Here is a 16069-nt window from a genome sequence, read left to right on the forward strand (position 1 = left end):
TTGGAGTCAATAATTGCCTCATAAGAGTCATAAGTCTCCAAACTTACGACAGCCACGGCCCATACCCAATTATTTTTTGCTCTGCAAGTCGGTCACTTATTTACATTAGTATCACATTTAATGTATAAATCCGATTGTGATAACATACGATTAAAAAAAATACCACCTGGAATCTAGTTTAGGCCTCATTTTCAGAATCGATTTTCTACACTACGATTTTAGCCACTTGATGAAAACATGCGGAAATGTAGGTTTTTTAAATACTCTACAAATAAGTAAATAAATTCCCGTATTTAATTATTTTATCTACACAGACACATATCGTAAACCCTCTAGGATACGTTCAAAAACCGCAAATTACGGTCAACATAAAGATAAACTGTTTTGTAAGAACTAAGAACAAATTACTGACCTGCGAAAATGTTATTCTTGCGAAATAAAAATTCGATCACCTCTGAACAACAAAGGAATTTGATTTGACCTCAATTCTAATATCAGTCGAGGTGACGTATTTAATAAACTAATAAAGCAGCTATTTAACTATACATAATTACTATAACTGCTGTGCATTAAAACACTCGTTATAGGATCAATAATCATATTAATTTAGTATGTATAATATTTATAATTAATATAAATTCATTATAAAAATATACAATTTCGTATAAAATATCCTACCGGGAATCGAGACATCTCTTTATTATTTACTCTTTCATTATGTATGTATGAAATCTCGCAGCCATAAAACAGGCAGTATGTATTTGGAAACCCGCCCGGGGATATGTGCTGAGCGGTATACGCTGTAAAAAGTAGGAACTTTTAATTGGAGCGATTCCATTCAGACAAATATGAGCTGGACATTTAAAATGAACGCATATCCACAAATCCGTTCAGTGTTCACTGGGCATGCAGTCAAAAGGGAATTTAATTAATGCATTTCCAGAACTTTTCTGGGAAAATGAATCTTTCATTTAGTGTAATTACACTAACAAAAAGAGTTCAGGGCTTATTAGTTTATTACTAATAGATCTTAATTATCTAGGTATACCACTCATGTTAAAGTCAATAAATAAACGATTCTTCAATAATAGGCATAGTAAATTGTCAAAAGTGTCAGCTTTCTTCGCAACACGCCTAAGCCCAATTGCCTGGACTGGAGCAATGATTTATATCTATGGGAAAGACCAAAATTAGAGTTTCAGAATACATATCGTCAGACCAACCTATTTTAGTAATGCCTACATAATACAGTATGTATACGAGTAATGGCATGCGTTCTAACGTTTTAACACATTGAAAATTACCAAAAAGGGGCAGAAATAACTAAAAATAGCAACATACTCGTATGTAACATAACATAAGTTTTCTTTTTGTACTGTTTTACAGAAAAGACACTAACGCGCTGAACGCTGAGTCGTTGCCCCGGTCAGTCTTTTCATAATTGTATAATTTCCTATTAAAACATGTTTCACAGTGTCAAAGCAGTCATGGAATACGACAACATATATAACAATCATATTCAATTTCTTATGAAAAAGTCATGTTAGGGGAAAGACGAATCTTAGAATAAAATTATATCACAATTTGTTGCTTTTCTTTCATAGGAAACTATTGTAATATTTGAATTGGTAAACAGTTTGACATGAATCAGACAATTATCCAATAAGGATTTGTTTTGTATGGTGCATGGGTAACTGAAAAGCAAAACATAATAACAATTTAGGTTTATACAACAGTTGCTTACAATGCCTGTTAGTTGCCAGTAAACAATCTTATTTTAATAGAGGAGAGAGACAGAAAAACATATTCATCTTAGGTATGTTATGAATTGAATCATTGAATAAATACTTCGACAGGTGCATACATAGCTGTAAAAGATACCTAGCTATTGAACAGATCAATAGCTATTGGTTTAAATTGCTTTAAAAATGATATTATACCTATCCCATCAAGGACATACTCACGCTAGGACGGTCCGGGTCCGAGGCGAATCGTCCGACACTTCGTATTCTACGATGTATGATCGGTGATCATTCTATAGAAAACGAAGTGTGACGCCTCGGCTCGGGCGTCAAGGTGACGTTCGGATGGCAACTGCAGTTGCATTACTGTTGCGACATTCCTGCTGGCACTGCTGCGGCCTTGACGCGGGTGCTGTTTGTCAATTTTCTTGAAAATTAAAATGAGTGACGGTCGCCGCCACGTTACTGGCGCGATTATGACGTTCAATCCGTAACTTATTTTATCAAGGAAATTCAAGTTCAAGGCCGCAACCAGTAAGTAATGTCAATAGTAATGCAGCTGCAGTTGCCATCCGAATGTCACTTTCATCCGTTCCAGCAAGTAAGGCACGAGTATATTGAATCATTCCAATATAGCGTCAGTGTGTCTGGTTTGTTGTTGATTTACCCGCGCTTGGTGCTGTTTCATTATTCATTATGAATGGATTTATATTGGTGCTATTATACATTTCGTAGGTACCTACTTCAGACTTTTAGGAATGAGCTGCTTTCCTTGTATTTTATGCGCCATAGGGTGTAATTAACGTTTAGTCCATCAACGTAAAACTTTGAATAATTCGAGAATTACAAATACTTACAAATTCTTTTTATTGCACAACCTCAAAATAAAGAATTGCGTATATTTTTGCTACAAATTATTTACATGCGCCTTTTCCAAGAACACAAAGTCGTAGGTAGTATTTTAAGTTTAGTACTCTATGTAGAAATTCCTCTGAATTGCGAATTCCGGAATTTCTAACTTTCCAAATTGTATTCTAATAGTACCTAGATCATGTGAACTTTTCAGCAGCTGAAGCTGCTTATGTTTGAGGAGTGAAAAATGTTCACCTGATTGAAGCTCAAAGCTCAGCTATAATTACACTTACAATTATTAATTGTAAGATTGTGCACCTAAATATTGAGCTTTTGAGTTTTAATTGTGCAAATAATGAAACTGTAAACTATACAGTTAGGTATGCACCCATGCACCTACCTAATTTATTAATCAACATTGAAAATGGCTTAATTTAAATTACAAAGTCGTGGTTAAATGACCTTGAATGAGGTTATTTTTGATTGTGTAGATACCTACACAAAATAAATTTTATTCTTAATACCTATATTTAGCTTTAAAACATATCCGTGGTGTCAAGGTTAAACGAGACGATAACAATGGAAAATTTTTGTTAATTGTATACAAGCACGTACACTGCGATTACATTATCATGTGATTTGAAAAATAAATAACCCAAGGACTGTGACAACAACAAATTACATAAAAGAAATTCCAATGTCATATGTTTGACTGATAGGTATGTCAATAATACATTGCTATCAAACAAAAGTTTATCTGCTTGTTATTAATTAGTTCGATTAGCTTGGCTAATGGCCATGCGCCGATTATGGCCATTCATGTCTCGGACGATAAAGGGAGCAACTATACCTAGGTGAACCTTATCACTAATAATACAAAAACGGTGTCTAAGATTGCGTTAAACGTTACATATATGCCATCTCACATACAACTCCATAATTACAACCAGCGCCTGGGGTCGTTTCTTGAGGTGATTACGCACGGTGACGCACGTTGACTACGCAGGGTGCCATAGCTATGCTTCATACGCAACCGTTATATACCTAGGTACTCACACCTACGTACGTATACGCTAGAAAGGCGCATTATTACCGGGAGTGTCGACGGACGAAGGAGTAGAGGGCGTACACCCAGTAGATGGTCAGATGTGGTCCAAAATATTACCCAGACTCCAGGCAATGATGCAGATGGCCGAAGATCTAGAGGCCTGGAGAGCAGTGGTAGGAAAAATAACCCATAGGAGTCACGTCCCTCAGACATGAGGTCACGACCACGAAGAAGAAGACTCACACCTACGCTCCGCATACGACTTATGTTGATAGCGACTTTACCATTAAAATAACTTTCAGCTTTAACGTGAGATTTCATGTCAACATAGCGTCTATAAATAACTATTTACATTTAGATCTTAACAGCACTCATTAAAAATTACCGTTGGAATTACATTATCGTAAAGATGCTAAACTCGATTGATCCCCAATTTATCGTTTGTCCTACTACTATAGCAATCGTTCACAAGGTTAACTTTAATTACGTGCTTGCATAGCAACAGCCTCAGTCGAGATGAACAATGGAGAAAGTGATCCGAGTCACGGTATCTGGAAACTGGGCCGCGGAAGAAGCAACGGTAACATGAAGTAAGCTGTAATGGCGTATGCAACGCGACGCGATCCGTGGAGGCACGAGGAAACAAAAGCATTGCGAAGTAATCAAGCAAATATAATGTTTATGTTGTTTATAGGTCATCCGTACAGTGACAGAATATTTTCTACTCCTCCTGCAAGTTAAGGAGACCAGAGCCTAATTGTTATCAGCGACAAATCGGCAACGCTGTAAGCTATTACGTTAGCTCGCAAATTATATTTTATATACGAAACCAGAATGTATGTATGACCAACTTACAATTTTATGTCCATTACATGCCTTTTGCTAGAATGATCCTTTAGTTAGCCATATCATTGCCAAATATGAAATCTGGAACTGGACGTAATTGGCTACTTGAGTACTAGTCAAATCAGCTTCTTTTTTAGAACTGTCAAAACGATTTGCTAATATGGAATTTATATGAAAACTTGTGTAGTGACGTCACAGTCAACTCACCTACTTTTTATATTTCCAACCGATTTATTAAATATAAATTATGTTTAAAAATAACTGCTATCTATGTTTTTCTAATAATTATCTGGTGCTTAATTTCGTGCACGGCGTGAAATAATTTAATTTCAGTACAGGAAAGTACCCAATTGCGATTAGCCATGAAGCTTTATTTTCATATTTTTTCAGAAAATAAGTAACATTACCAGTGTAAAGTATTTCAAGTATGTTTTTTTCCATGACCGTACATTATAAGCTGCTTTAGTGGCGCCCCTCGCAAGAGTAACATAACAAATGGAAGGTAGTAAACAAAAAAAATATATTCTGTTTACTAAATTGGAGATTACACAAATATCACAAGCCGTGGAATTATTTTTACATTGAAGGTCATTCAATGTCACCAACCCGTCCGAGGTAGGCGTAAAATAGTTACAACATGAAAGGATTCGTCACTTCGTCGGTCACCAACAGAGCCGTGACCTGCCCTAATCCCATAAAGCCGTTACTTTAAAGAGAATGCAGCTTATGTTTCTGTCTGTCAGTTTGCATGCGAAGGTCAAACGGACAAACAACTAAAACCTATTTCTTACAAAGTGAAACGATGCCTAACATACGTCAAATATGTCTCGATTGTGCTTACGAATAAATATATTCTATTCTATCCTAAATCTGGCTTTTTATGGATTTAACAATTAGAAAGGAAGAAATTTATTTAACTCCACAACATATAACATATTGAAAAAAAGACACAGACATAAAAAGACATTGGACGCTAAAATAGGAACTCAGCATTGCCGCGGCCTAATTTAAATTAGATTTAGAACGCACTAACAAATTGAACCTACACAGGTAAAACTTTGATGGTTGTTTTCAATAAGGCGCTGTGTACCTTGGCTAGTTATGAAATATTTTGTATACCTAATAAAAATAGTCAAAAATATTATTAATGACCGACAAAGTTGCACTTACAAATCATCACAAGTCACTATAGTTTAGTTTATCCATAAATAGCGTTTTCGTAATCTATTCTCATTAATCTCATTATACACAATTGCTCACGGTTTCTGAATTTACTTCGTATGAGCGTTAATGACTTTCAAGCTTAAAATTCATACCTTCGCAATTTCACGGCATGCCGCAAATGGTTAACTTTAATAGACAACATCGTAAAGATGAAATTAACTGTTACGAACCGGTTAAATGACTGGTTGCCGCAATTTAGCAGGTTTGACTGCAATAGGCACATGATCGTTAATCATCGCCGTGTAACATTCCTATGCAACAGCAGATCATCCAATTACTCGCGTTAGTTTACCGGCTAATTGCCGTATCTGGTTTAATGCTGAACAAGGACGAAGCGATTACTATTTGATTTATTACGGACATTCCTTTTTGAGTTGATTAGTAGTTAGTTCAATGGTTGGATGGCAGCTAGTGTTACTGGATCCCAGTGCTGGATTATTGAAACCTGTTTTAATTAATCTAGTGCACATCCAGAGTTGAGAGACGTTTCTGGACCCAAACTCTTGTATGTGGAGAGAATATTTGTGGAAATAACGCTTATTCAGTTAAACAAGTTCTAATGGACGTCCAAAATTTAACCTAGTCTTTATTAACACGGTCACAACATACACGACTTCGAATTGTCATTAGATACGATGCCTTCATGTAACGAGATGCGCAGATTTTAGATAATATAATACTTGTAGTCTACCAAAAGAGACAGAAAATAAATCAACTCACCGTAACAGTCTTTCGTGTCTCTCTCTATCGTAGGTGGCCGCTGCGAGGTAGTCCTCCGCGATGGCATGGTGCAGAGGAGGATGCAGCGGCGGCTGGTACCGCTGCTTCCACAGGATCTCGCTCGCGTACATGGACGGCGGCGGCGGCGGCAGGTGCAGCAGCGGCGGCGGGGGGTGCCCGCCGTACCCGTGCGCCATAGCGCGCCAATCCCGGTCCTCCACAGAGCTGGCGGAGCCGCCTGAGCGGACCCCGCTCACGCCGGAGTCTGACCTGTCGTCGCCATCACGCGCACTGACTATCACACAGTCGTCCTCCTCGGAGGCCACGGCGCTAGCCACACCATCCGCGGCTCCACTCACTGCACTCACTTCACTCGCGCACACGGCAGCCTCCTGAGCTACGGGCTCGGGTTTCGCGCACTTTTCTTTCTCTTCACTCACGTGAACCACATCACCACTCGCACTTACACTCTCGGTGGCACCTGTAACAAAACAAACATATGATTAGATCATGACAGAATCATCAATAAACGAAGACAATATGAAATGGTGTGTGTTTCTTGGCCAGTCCATTATCGTTCAGCGATTAAATTTGTCGTTCATCCCTCAGCATGACCGTACTACATAACAAGACGAACTATTTTCTTATTAAATTTAAAAATACAAATGCCCGCATATGCCACTGGAGTATCATCAAGTTTGTAGGTCGCATATCGCTCGTGGTTGCCGCGATGTTGATATCCCGTATCATCTGTTAATGTCATCCGCTTACGTCGGCAACACGTTTGGGCTGCCGCCAACGTGGCCCATTCACATTACGCCCACCCGAGAGAAACATGTATCGTATCTCGTGCGAACACTCAATAAATCACTCGAAACAATTCATGGGGCGCACTTCAAACGCACCATTAATACATTCTCAAAAATATGATTTATTTAAAGTAGGTAATACCTACCTTTTGTAAATGTAAACAAGTGAAATGTAACAAATGTAATAAATAAGTCAGACGTTGGCAAACTTTCAAGGAGGCCTCCTTCGCCCAGCAAAAGTAATCAATTTTAATTTGTTAACATACATATTTTTTCGATACCTAAAAGCTTTGCTGATCTCTAGCTGTATGTCATCTTACACAATTGTCACTTCGAAATTTATCTGCAGCATTTTCAATTAGTTTTTTGCTCAACCAAGACTAAAAGATAACTACCTATGCATGTAAAAATGTATGTGTATCTCGACTTCCCAATCATCCCACTTAGTTGCTATCTGCATCAATCAATGTTTGACCTCGATTCTAACAAACAAGGGCCGAGCAGAGCCGTTACCTTGATAGACGGTTGCTTATTATCAATTGCATCACACACTTTCACGGCGGTGAAAAGCGTGCACCGGCCTTGGTTATAACGTGCCGGGAATTAGTTACTGCTCGGCCGGAGTCACGTTTCGTTACGCCAAGTTTATTACGGACCGGAACGAGAGAAGATAGGCCGAGTGGGCGGGACATGACACGCCATTAGATTTGAATAGAGTAGTCAATTTTAAAAAGAAGTGACGTTACGTGTTACTAGGGCGCCGGTAGCTTGGAAATGGATTAGTAGGGACGACAATATGCGTCAGCGGTTTGCTATGAGAAACAATCGGAGTTTGGTTAGTATAATATTTCCTTGGTGGCATGTAACACGTGAGCGGCTGGCGGCGGGCCAGGCGTTGCCGACGGTCAGCAGTCAGCAGGCGTTTGGCGAACAACCCGGTATGCGAGTTATGCCGTAAAAGTGCGAACGACGAGTTGACACGTTCGGGACCGTCTATTCCAATTGCTAACGGAACTGTGGGCTCAAGATCTGTCATTTTGCGCACCTAAGATGAGACTAGACTTATTGCTTCATCAGCATTCAGTAAGATCGTAATTGAATAAATTACAAAGCACCTAACATAATACCGTATTCGACAAAATACAAAAGAGCGCGGGCGCGCCGAACGCGCAACAATGGAATTTTAATGAGGGGCTGTTAACGAGGATCCACATTTACATAATCGCGTAAATAATTATTCATACCATACACGAACATAAGAAACGGGCGTCTGTCGCGGTGTTGATCTCGGTATCTTGGCATCGCGAGCGAATAATCGCGCGATTATGCGATGCGATACGGTTACGATGATTATTTATGCATCCGCTGCAATTACTCACAACTCTCAATGAGAAACCGGTCGCATGAAATCTGTCCCACTACTCGATGCGTGTCATCCTGTTATAAAGGCTGTTTAATAATAATAAACATGACATTATATTTAAGTGTTTTCCCGCATGCCTGGCCACTTAGCAACATAACAGTCGGTACTTAAATGCTTTCAGTCGAGTGCTTACTCACACCTCGACAGTAAATAAAGCGATCAGAATGTAAGATAAGCACGCCTACGTAGTAACTACATACCTAACTGCAATAAGTACCATAATATTATGTATTGGAAAAATAATAACCAACTATAATCTTATCGCTAAATATGTATACCCACGTAAATTAGCTGACGTAACGGTAAGTAAAAAGATATGAAAAACAATAAATAACCAGCGTTCTTGCTTTCACTACAACGGATATTTATAAGTAGAACAATCAACAGATATAGCTAATAAGGTTGATAACACAGGCTTAAGTACGTCGTAAAAAGTGTTTACACGAGGAGAAAACAGTATCATTGTAAAATGTTAGCAAGTTGGTATTGATGAGCCGTAAACAAAAGTGGTGAGACAATGCGACATTGATCAGCGGGCACAATGGGGCAACAAATAACTCTACGTGGAAGTGCGGCGGCTGATTGACAAGACAAACGCCGAGGCGGAACCGGTGAGAGCATTTCATTACACGGCAAAAAGTCGCCGACTCCGAGAGCGCCCCGCCGGCCTGCTTGGCATAAATCCTGGCCTCTGTTCCCTTGTCGCTCACCGAGAGGACTTGTGTAACTGTGAGCTTTAGTTCCGTAAGAATTATGTGTAATCGGAGACCACGCTACTGGTTCGCCCGAGTTGTTGATCGCTTGCGGACCCTACGGTCGTCGGGAATAACAAGCCTGCAGCGCGCCGACTGAATTATTCATAAAGGGCTGCCATACACATAGCTGCATTACATTCACCGACACACGCAACAGGATAAGTTAATGGGTCGTTATTAAAAAACAAAGACATTAATAACTGCTATTTTATAACCACAAACATGCTGTCAATTACTTAGTGCAATACCGTTTGCAGCCATTAGCTAACTGGGTCTTCCGAGAATAGTTAACCGCGACGTAACCGCCGGCTCGAACAAGAACGCACTCAGTTCCTCCATTACGAAGATGACGGGGTCAGGAGGTCGAAATCATCATAGCTATTTTGTAGTCGCACAACGATCTACAGAGGAAGTGGGCTCGAGCGCGTGACTTGAAACGATCAATTCAGTATGATTCAGATCATTTGAATATTTCACGAGCTAAACTAATAAAGACGGTATTCAAGTGTCGTGCGGTTTGAGCGCGGTGCTCGAGGTACGAGTACTTTATTTATGAAGACGTTTATACTCTGTGGTTGTAAAAGGACAAAGAGAGCAATCTCATCTAGCTAGAAATGTCGGCTGACACGACACCAAGCTCGTTTGTCTGTTGGAACAGTTTATTCCAGCCACTAGAGCGTGTAGCGTCGACTACTCTCCTACCGTGTAATGAAACACTTCCACCCGGCCAATAACCGTTAAAAGGACATTTAAGCGACAAAGCTTTCTCTGACAAAGCAATTAACTAGGTAGTACGTGAGTTTACGCAACGTAGACCTTGTAGATCTTTGCTGATGTTAGAGTAGGTAGGTAATTCTGCCAAAAAACCGCAGTTTTTATGGTCACTTTCTAACTAATGAATCGAGACGTTCGCTTTTGAAATGTCAACCCAGTTTTCCGCTCGTTAGGCGGAGTAGTGACCGGGCAATTACGTGAACCAGTCGCGGCCTTATACGGCGCATCGGCTGTCGTGACTGCAAATGCCACCTTGAAGATATGGTGTAGCTTTGTAGGCACGACGCGGGAAGCGGGCGCGTGCAGTAAGTTGCGCAATGTGCTATTGAAAGCGCAAGAGGCCGGAGGCGGAGGCAATCTCCCTCGGATCTCACGACGCGTCCCGATGGCTCGTGACTGGAATCCCGATCCCCTCGACAAGACGACCCACCCTGCCGCGTTCTCGCCCTCCTATTCAAATCGCACCCACCTACCTACGTGCATTTGACATCCGAACTGTGTCAAATTACTCTTCGAAACAAAGTGGGTAATTAGGTATAAGTGGTAATTTTATTAGTATACATAATATGAAAAACCAATTACTAAGTTTTGTAACCAGCAAGCCAAATACGCACTACCTCCGACTAATTAGTATCCGGTTTTCCTGTCGTAACACTGAATGTTAAATGTGGTTAATCAATAAACAGCTCACTCAAGGCTTGCGTGCCATTGTTAATAATCTAATAAGGAAAATTACGAGGAAATTGGTTTCCTTTTAGTCACATTTTTTATTAATAGGTATTTGTCCTTTATCAAAGTCGCTTTATTGGAGGAAAAATGCCTTTAAAATACCTACAAGTACTTTTGGTTGGGGATTGAGACCTCCTTTGAGTCTAGAGGTGAGTCTAGGGAATGCAATCCCGCATGAGGAACTCAATCCCGGTATTCCGCGGGATTGCCATTTTAAGTCCCGCGGGATCCCGGTATTTGCGGGATCCCGCAAGTTAGTATACAATTTTACGAATTAGTACTAGATTTGAAGGTTGAAAACAAAAAGTAAACTAAAATTAGAAGTAGTACATTTTGTATTAAAAGAATATGGTATAATGACAGTAATCAAGAATTTAAGAACGTGTGTAAAGACTTAATTAACGCGATTTCGTAAGTCCTGTACCACTCGTGGCACACACAATGTTTTTCATCACACCTGTGAGGAAAAAAGATAGAAAATCTGCCTAATTTCGGACGTACCTACATAACAAAATTCCCTGGGTACAAATTTAAGATTTACGGACCGCGTCGCCTACGTAAAATAACACCTTTTACGAGCAAGTGTCATAAAATAAATAGACAAATTTGGGCAAAATGCTCTTCCGTGTCATTACCCCTTTCCTCCATAGATGCATTTAAGCTCCGTGAAGAATTTTCGCCAGTAGGTACGTGCCCGAGCCTGTGTTCCTTGTAGTAACACGTAAGAACCACGTCGCTCTTCGATCCCGCAAATCCCGCGGGATCCCGCTTAATTTACGAGCGGGATTAATCCCGCAAATTGCATGCGGGATCCCGGTATTTCGGGATCCTGGTATCCCGGTATTGCATTCCCTAGGTGAGTCCTATTGAGTCTATAGACTCTAAGAGTAGCTAGACTAGACTATCACAAATAAATAGACGCTAAATTAGGTATAAGAAGTGTCCCAGACTAATTAAGTAATAGGTAACAACAAAATCGGAGCACATCGCGGGTCAGAGAGCAATAGACACCGATAAACCTGATAAATAAGTTAAAATAACGGACCTTGTTGACAAAGAAAACTTCTAAATTGTTTCCACTGATTACGCACTAATTACATTAGTAATTATTGTAAATCAGTACACATATAATAAAAAAAAGTCCCCCGCCGCCGCGCCAGTCTATTTGTGTGTTTGTATGTTCGCGATAAACTCAAAAACTACTGAACGGATTTTCATGTGGTTTTCACCTATCAATAGAATTCTTGAGGCGGTTTATGTGTATAATTTAAATTTGTTAACCCGTGCGAAGCCGGGGTGGGTCGATAGTTCATTAAATGAACTTGGAACAGGACGAATTCGTATATAGTTCAATTAGCTAATATAGACCTAAGTACTCAAAAAACCTATAGTACCTATTACATAAAAACATCTATTTAGCTCTAAATAGTCCCTTTCATATTTATATAAAATTCAATACATTTTATTGTACAATGTAGAGCTTTAAGTTCATGAACCTTAGGTAAAATTAGCACTTAATCATGTACTCACGTTTGTCAAGTTTTGTGGTAAAACTTCCGTTAAAAGGTTATAGATATATCTTCAGTCGAACTCTTCTCAAATCAAATATTCACTTCCGTTATCGACACTTGTACAAAATTCGAGTCACAAACACTCCCAACCAAATCACACGAAGATCCTGCAGCGGTAATCCTTCCGTAGCGTCCTTGAAAGCGGTCAATCGTTGCGTCCACCTGCACACATTCACAGCACTCCAGTCGGCTATGTTGTATTACTATGAATCACGATAATGAACGTGAGCGTCGTGTTAGCTGAGACGTGCGAGAACCTCGGTGTAGCACAAAGAACTGAAACGCGGGCGGGGAAGTGGCGGTTGGAGGGAAGGGGTGCGCGGGGAATAGTGCGGCAGTCTCGCGCCGACAGCAACGTAGCAACAAGTGAAGGGCGCCGCGGGTGTGAGGGAGGCAGCGAGGGGAGCCCCCCGCGCGAGGAGCGCACCTGACGGAGGATGCAATGCAGTCAGCGCCGAAGCCGCGATAGCAGGAAGGGCACGCACATGTCGATGTAATCGCTAAGTGCGTTTAACATAATGACTTGCTTGTTTTGTGCCGTGTAGTGATAAAACCAGTACCTAAAAAATGCAACGGAATGCATCGTCAATTAAACACCTGGCTATTGTGGGTTCAGTTAGAATACAGGAAATATTCGAATGGATGCATTTTTCATTGCGTTTTATGAAATTCACCTATAGTAAAAATTATCCAACCTACACATAGGTCGTGACCTCGTCAAATGCACACGTTTTTTCAGGAATTACATAAACCTTATGAAACTTCGGTAAAAAACGGCTCTTTACTGCACCAACACCTACTAGGTACCGCTACAGTCGAAAACACACACACACACACACACATACACAAATAAACACAACTAATAGAGTTGCGACATAGAATCCAGATATGCCCACTTGCCTAGGTATAAGTTTACCTACCTATGTAGCTATGCACTTAAGTATGTTTCGCAGAATTGCAAGTATAAGGTATTTATTAAAATGTAAATTTCAGTATTAATCAGCATTTCCACAAATGTTCCAAATCAGCAATTTAAATATGGAACTTATTTGTTGTTTTATTGTCAACTCGTCAAACGTTTAAAATTAGCATATAATACATAAATATATCTAGAACAGCGGCATGCAAAACTTTTAGGTTATATTAACAGCAAAAAATAACAAAAAAAGTAAACAAAATGCGATCGTTGACCAACATACCTACTGGCATTTTACATCGAGCCGACGATTGGCAAGCTGCCAACTGTCTATTGTGTGCTGTGACAACTATTCGTTCTGCATTTCGGATTATAAATAACACACTATTGATGGTGTTTCCGTTATGTATGAACACATAAAGAACATCTTATGTGAACACACATTTGAGTGTTAAATCCATAACGTTTTTTAAAGGTTACAGTAATTTACTTGGAGGAAACGCGCAAGTGAAACTTACACTCACTTGTTATTGACGAACATTGAATTACTTTATATATTTTTATGTTTATCACTACCAGCAGTTATGCCATGCGGGTGGACATGATACTGACGGCATAGTTACCAGTTAACACCTTTTTTCAGAAGCGCAATGAGGTCGCAACTCGTAGCGCGTTTATCAGCAGCCTTCGTGCTAATAAAATTAGCGACTACGCGTAAATTGCTGAATACTTCGTATAATTTGCAAAAACAAAGTGAAAAAACCCGGGCTGTTGCGATTTAGAGATTTTCTATGAGCAAGATTTGTTGAGTTGATAGATGAACTCTGAATCTTTATAAATATGTTATTGATGTCGAAATTGGTAATAAGAGGAAGAAACCGTTTGCCCTGTTTGAACAACTTTGGCTGTAAAAACAAATGACCAAATGTAATCTGACCGCTTCTGTAACATGTTTCACGTATATCTCACTGACATGGTTAAACTTCAAAGATACGAGTGAATATTAAACCAAAAATACGCGCTTATCATTATCACTTATCACACAATGCGCCTCGTCAGATTGTTTAGATAAGGGAGATAGAGGGGAATTTGATAGATAAGCAACACAAACATAGCGGTCGATAACCAAGCCTGCCGTGATAACAGCGGTTAGAACTATTTGTACGGGGCTGCGCAAATATTAGATAAAAGTATGGTTTCTACAACCTCTCCAAAGTTACATTAGTACCTATATGTATAATGTATACCTAAATGCAAGCGACATTCGTAAACTTATCTCAAACTGTTGGCAACAACGGTTTAGAGAATTGCCAAAAAGCGTTCAGTGCATAAAATCGTGCCGAATCCGAAAACACAGGGCTTTTATTCCTCTTAAGAAAAAGTATCGTACTACTGCTACTAATAATTCTACATGAAGGTAGTGTTTGTAGGTACCTACAATCTACATGGGTAAAGAAAATCTTAATTTACTGATTTATCAACGAAAAAACAACTAGCGCGATAAGTTTGTTTTCCTCGCCAGCTCGATATTAATCGGAGCAGCATCTATTTACACTGCCCGTTAGCTATTATTAAACAATTAAATAGTTATTAAACAAATACGATCATAAAACACGTTAATTGGAAAGGAAACCTTCTAGCGATTACGATGTTTACAATTAACAGTGTGCGGTACGTGGAGATAAGGTTACCGTGAGCGTGCGTTATCTGGCGTGAACGACGCATTGTCTCCGATGATTACCGACTTAGATTACGGCTCAGTCGGAGATATTTACCCTGCAAAGAACGCTCTCGCGGTTTCCGGGCGTGAGTCAGCCGCGTGGGAGAATTTACAGCACGACGTAACAATCAAATACCTTACTCGATTCAAAACTATGTTTATAAACGCATATGTAGACCGCGAACAATGACTTACTTATCATCGTTATCGTTATCGATAGCTTACACAGCTGTGAAGCCACCGATAATGCTGCTATTAAATTAATTCGATGCCCTGATGCTGATGCAATAATTGACTATGAATCACACGCACGTTTACAAACGGAAACGCATTCACAGAATAAATTATAACAAGCTTGAAGGTGAAGTCATTACGAATGGTTATTATATTTAAGACGCAAATCACGATTTCGTCACCGTGGCAGGGAGTGTTCGCGATCGAATGTCAAAAACCGCAACTCGCAATAAATTGTCTCGTGGAGAGTAAACATCGGCGTTCGGCCGCATTCATGCATAATTGATGAGGGTTCGGAACGAGCGCATGGATTCCTCTCGCGGTCACGACTCGCAGCTCCGCCGAAACGTACGCCTGTGGCAGCCATTTTGTGGAGCTCAAATCGCCCCCGGCTGCCTGCGCCGTGCGCGCCACACCGTGAATATTAATTTGGCCTTATGATACGTAATACACCCGACTACACCGATCTCAGATAATAACTGTAATTAGAAGACGAACAGACAGTTTTTTTATTTTCACTTCCGCTGAACGTGGACCGCACGAAATGATTTAAACATGATAACTATGGACGTCAAGTATTGCACTCAGTAATATCAGCACGCAAGATACAATGAATACAAAACGATCGTTATTAGTTTCTATTGTTGCCGTCCGAGTAAATAGAGCACGAAGCGGTGTAACAATAAATTTAATAGCACAATACACG

The 16069-nt window shown here is 39.9% G+C and overlaps 1 protein-coding gene across 3 annotated transcripts in view; it reads right to left on the reverse strand.

Moving 5' to 3' along the window:
- The window catches only part of LOC134668057 (lysine-specific demethylase 3A-like), a 244360-nt gene that overhangs the window by 23534 nt on the left and 204757 nt on the right, over positions 1-16069 (reverse strand). For all 3 annotated transcript variants that reach the window (XM_063525506.1, XM_063525505.1, XM_063525507.1), the window contains one exon: positions 6433-6913. In XM_063525506.1, coding sequence (XP_063381576.1) covers positions 6433-6913 — 481 coding nt within the window. The remainder of the gene's footprint in view (positions 1-6432; positions 6914-16069) is intronic.

This window comes from Cydia fagiglandana, chromosome 10, assembly GCF_963556715.1.
Source record: "Cydia fagiglandana chromosome 10, ilCydFagi1.1, whole genome shotgun sequence".
In the NCBI taxonomy this organism is placed as follows: Eukaryota; Metazoa; Arthropoda; class Insecta; order Lepidoptera; family Tortricidae; genus Cydia; species Cydia fagiglandana.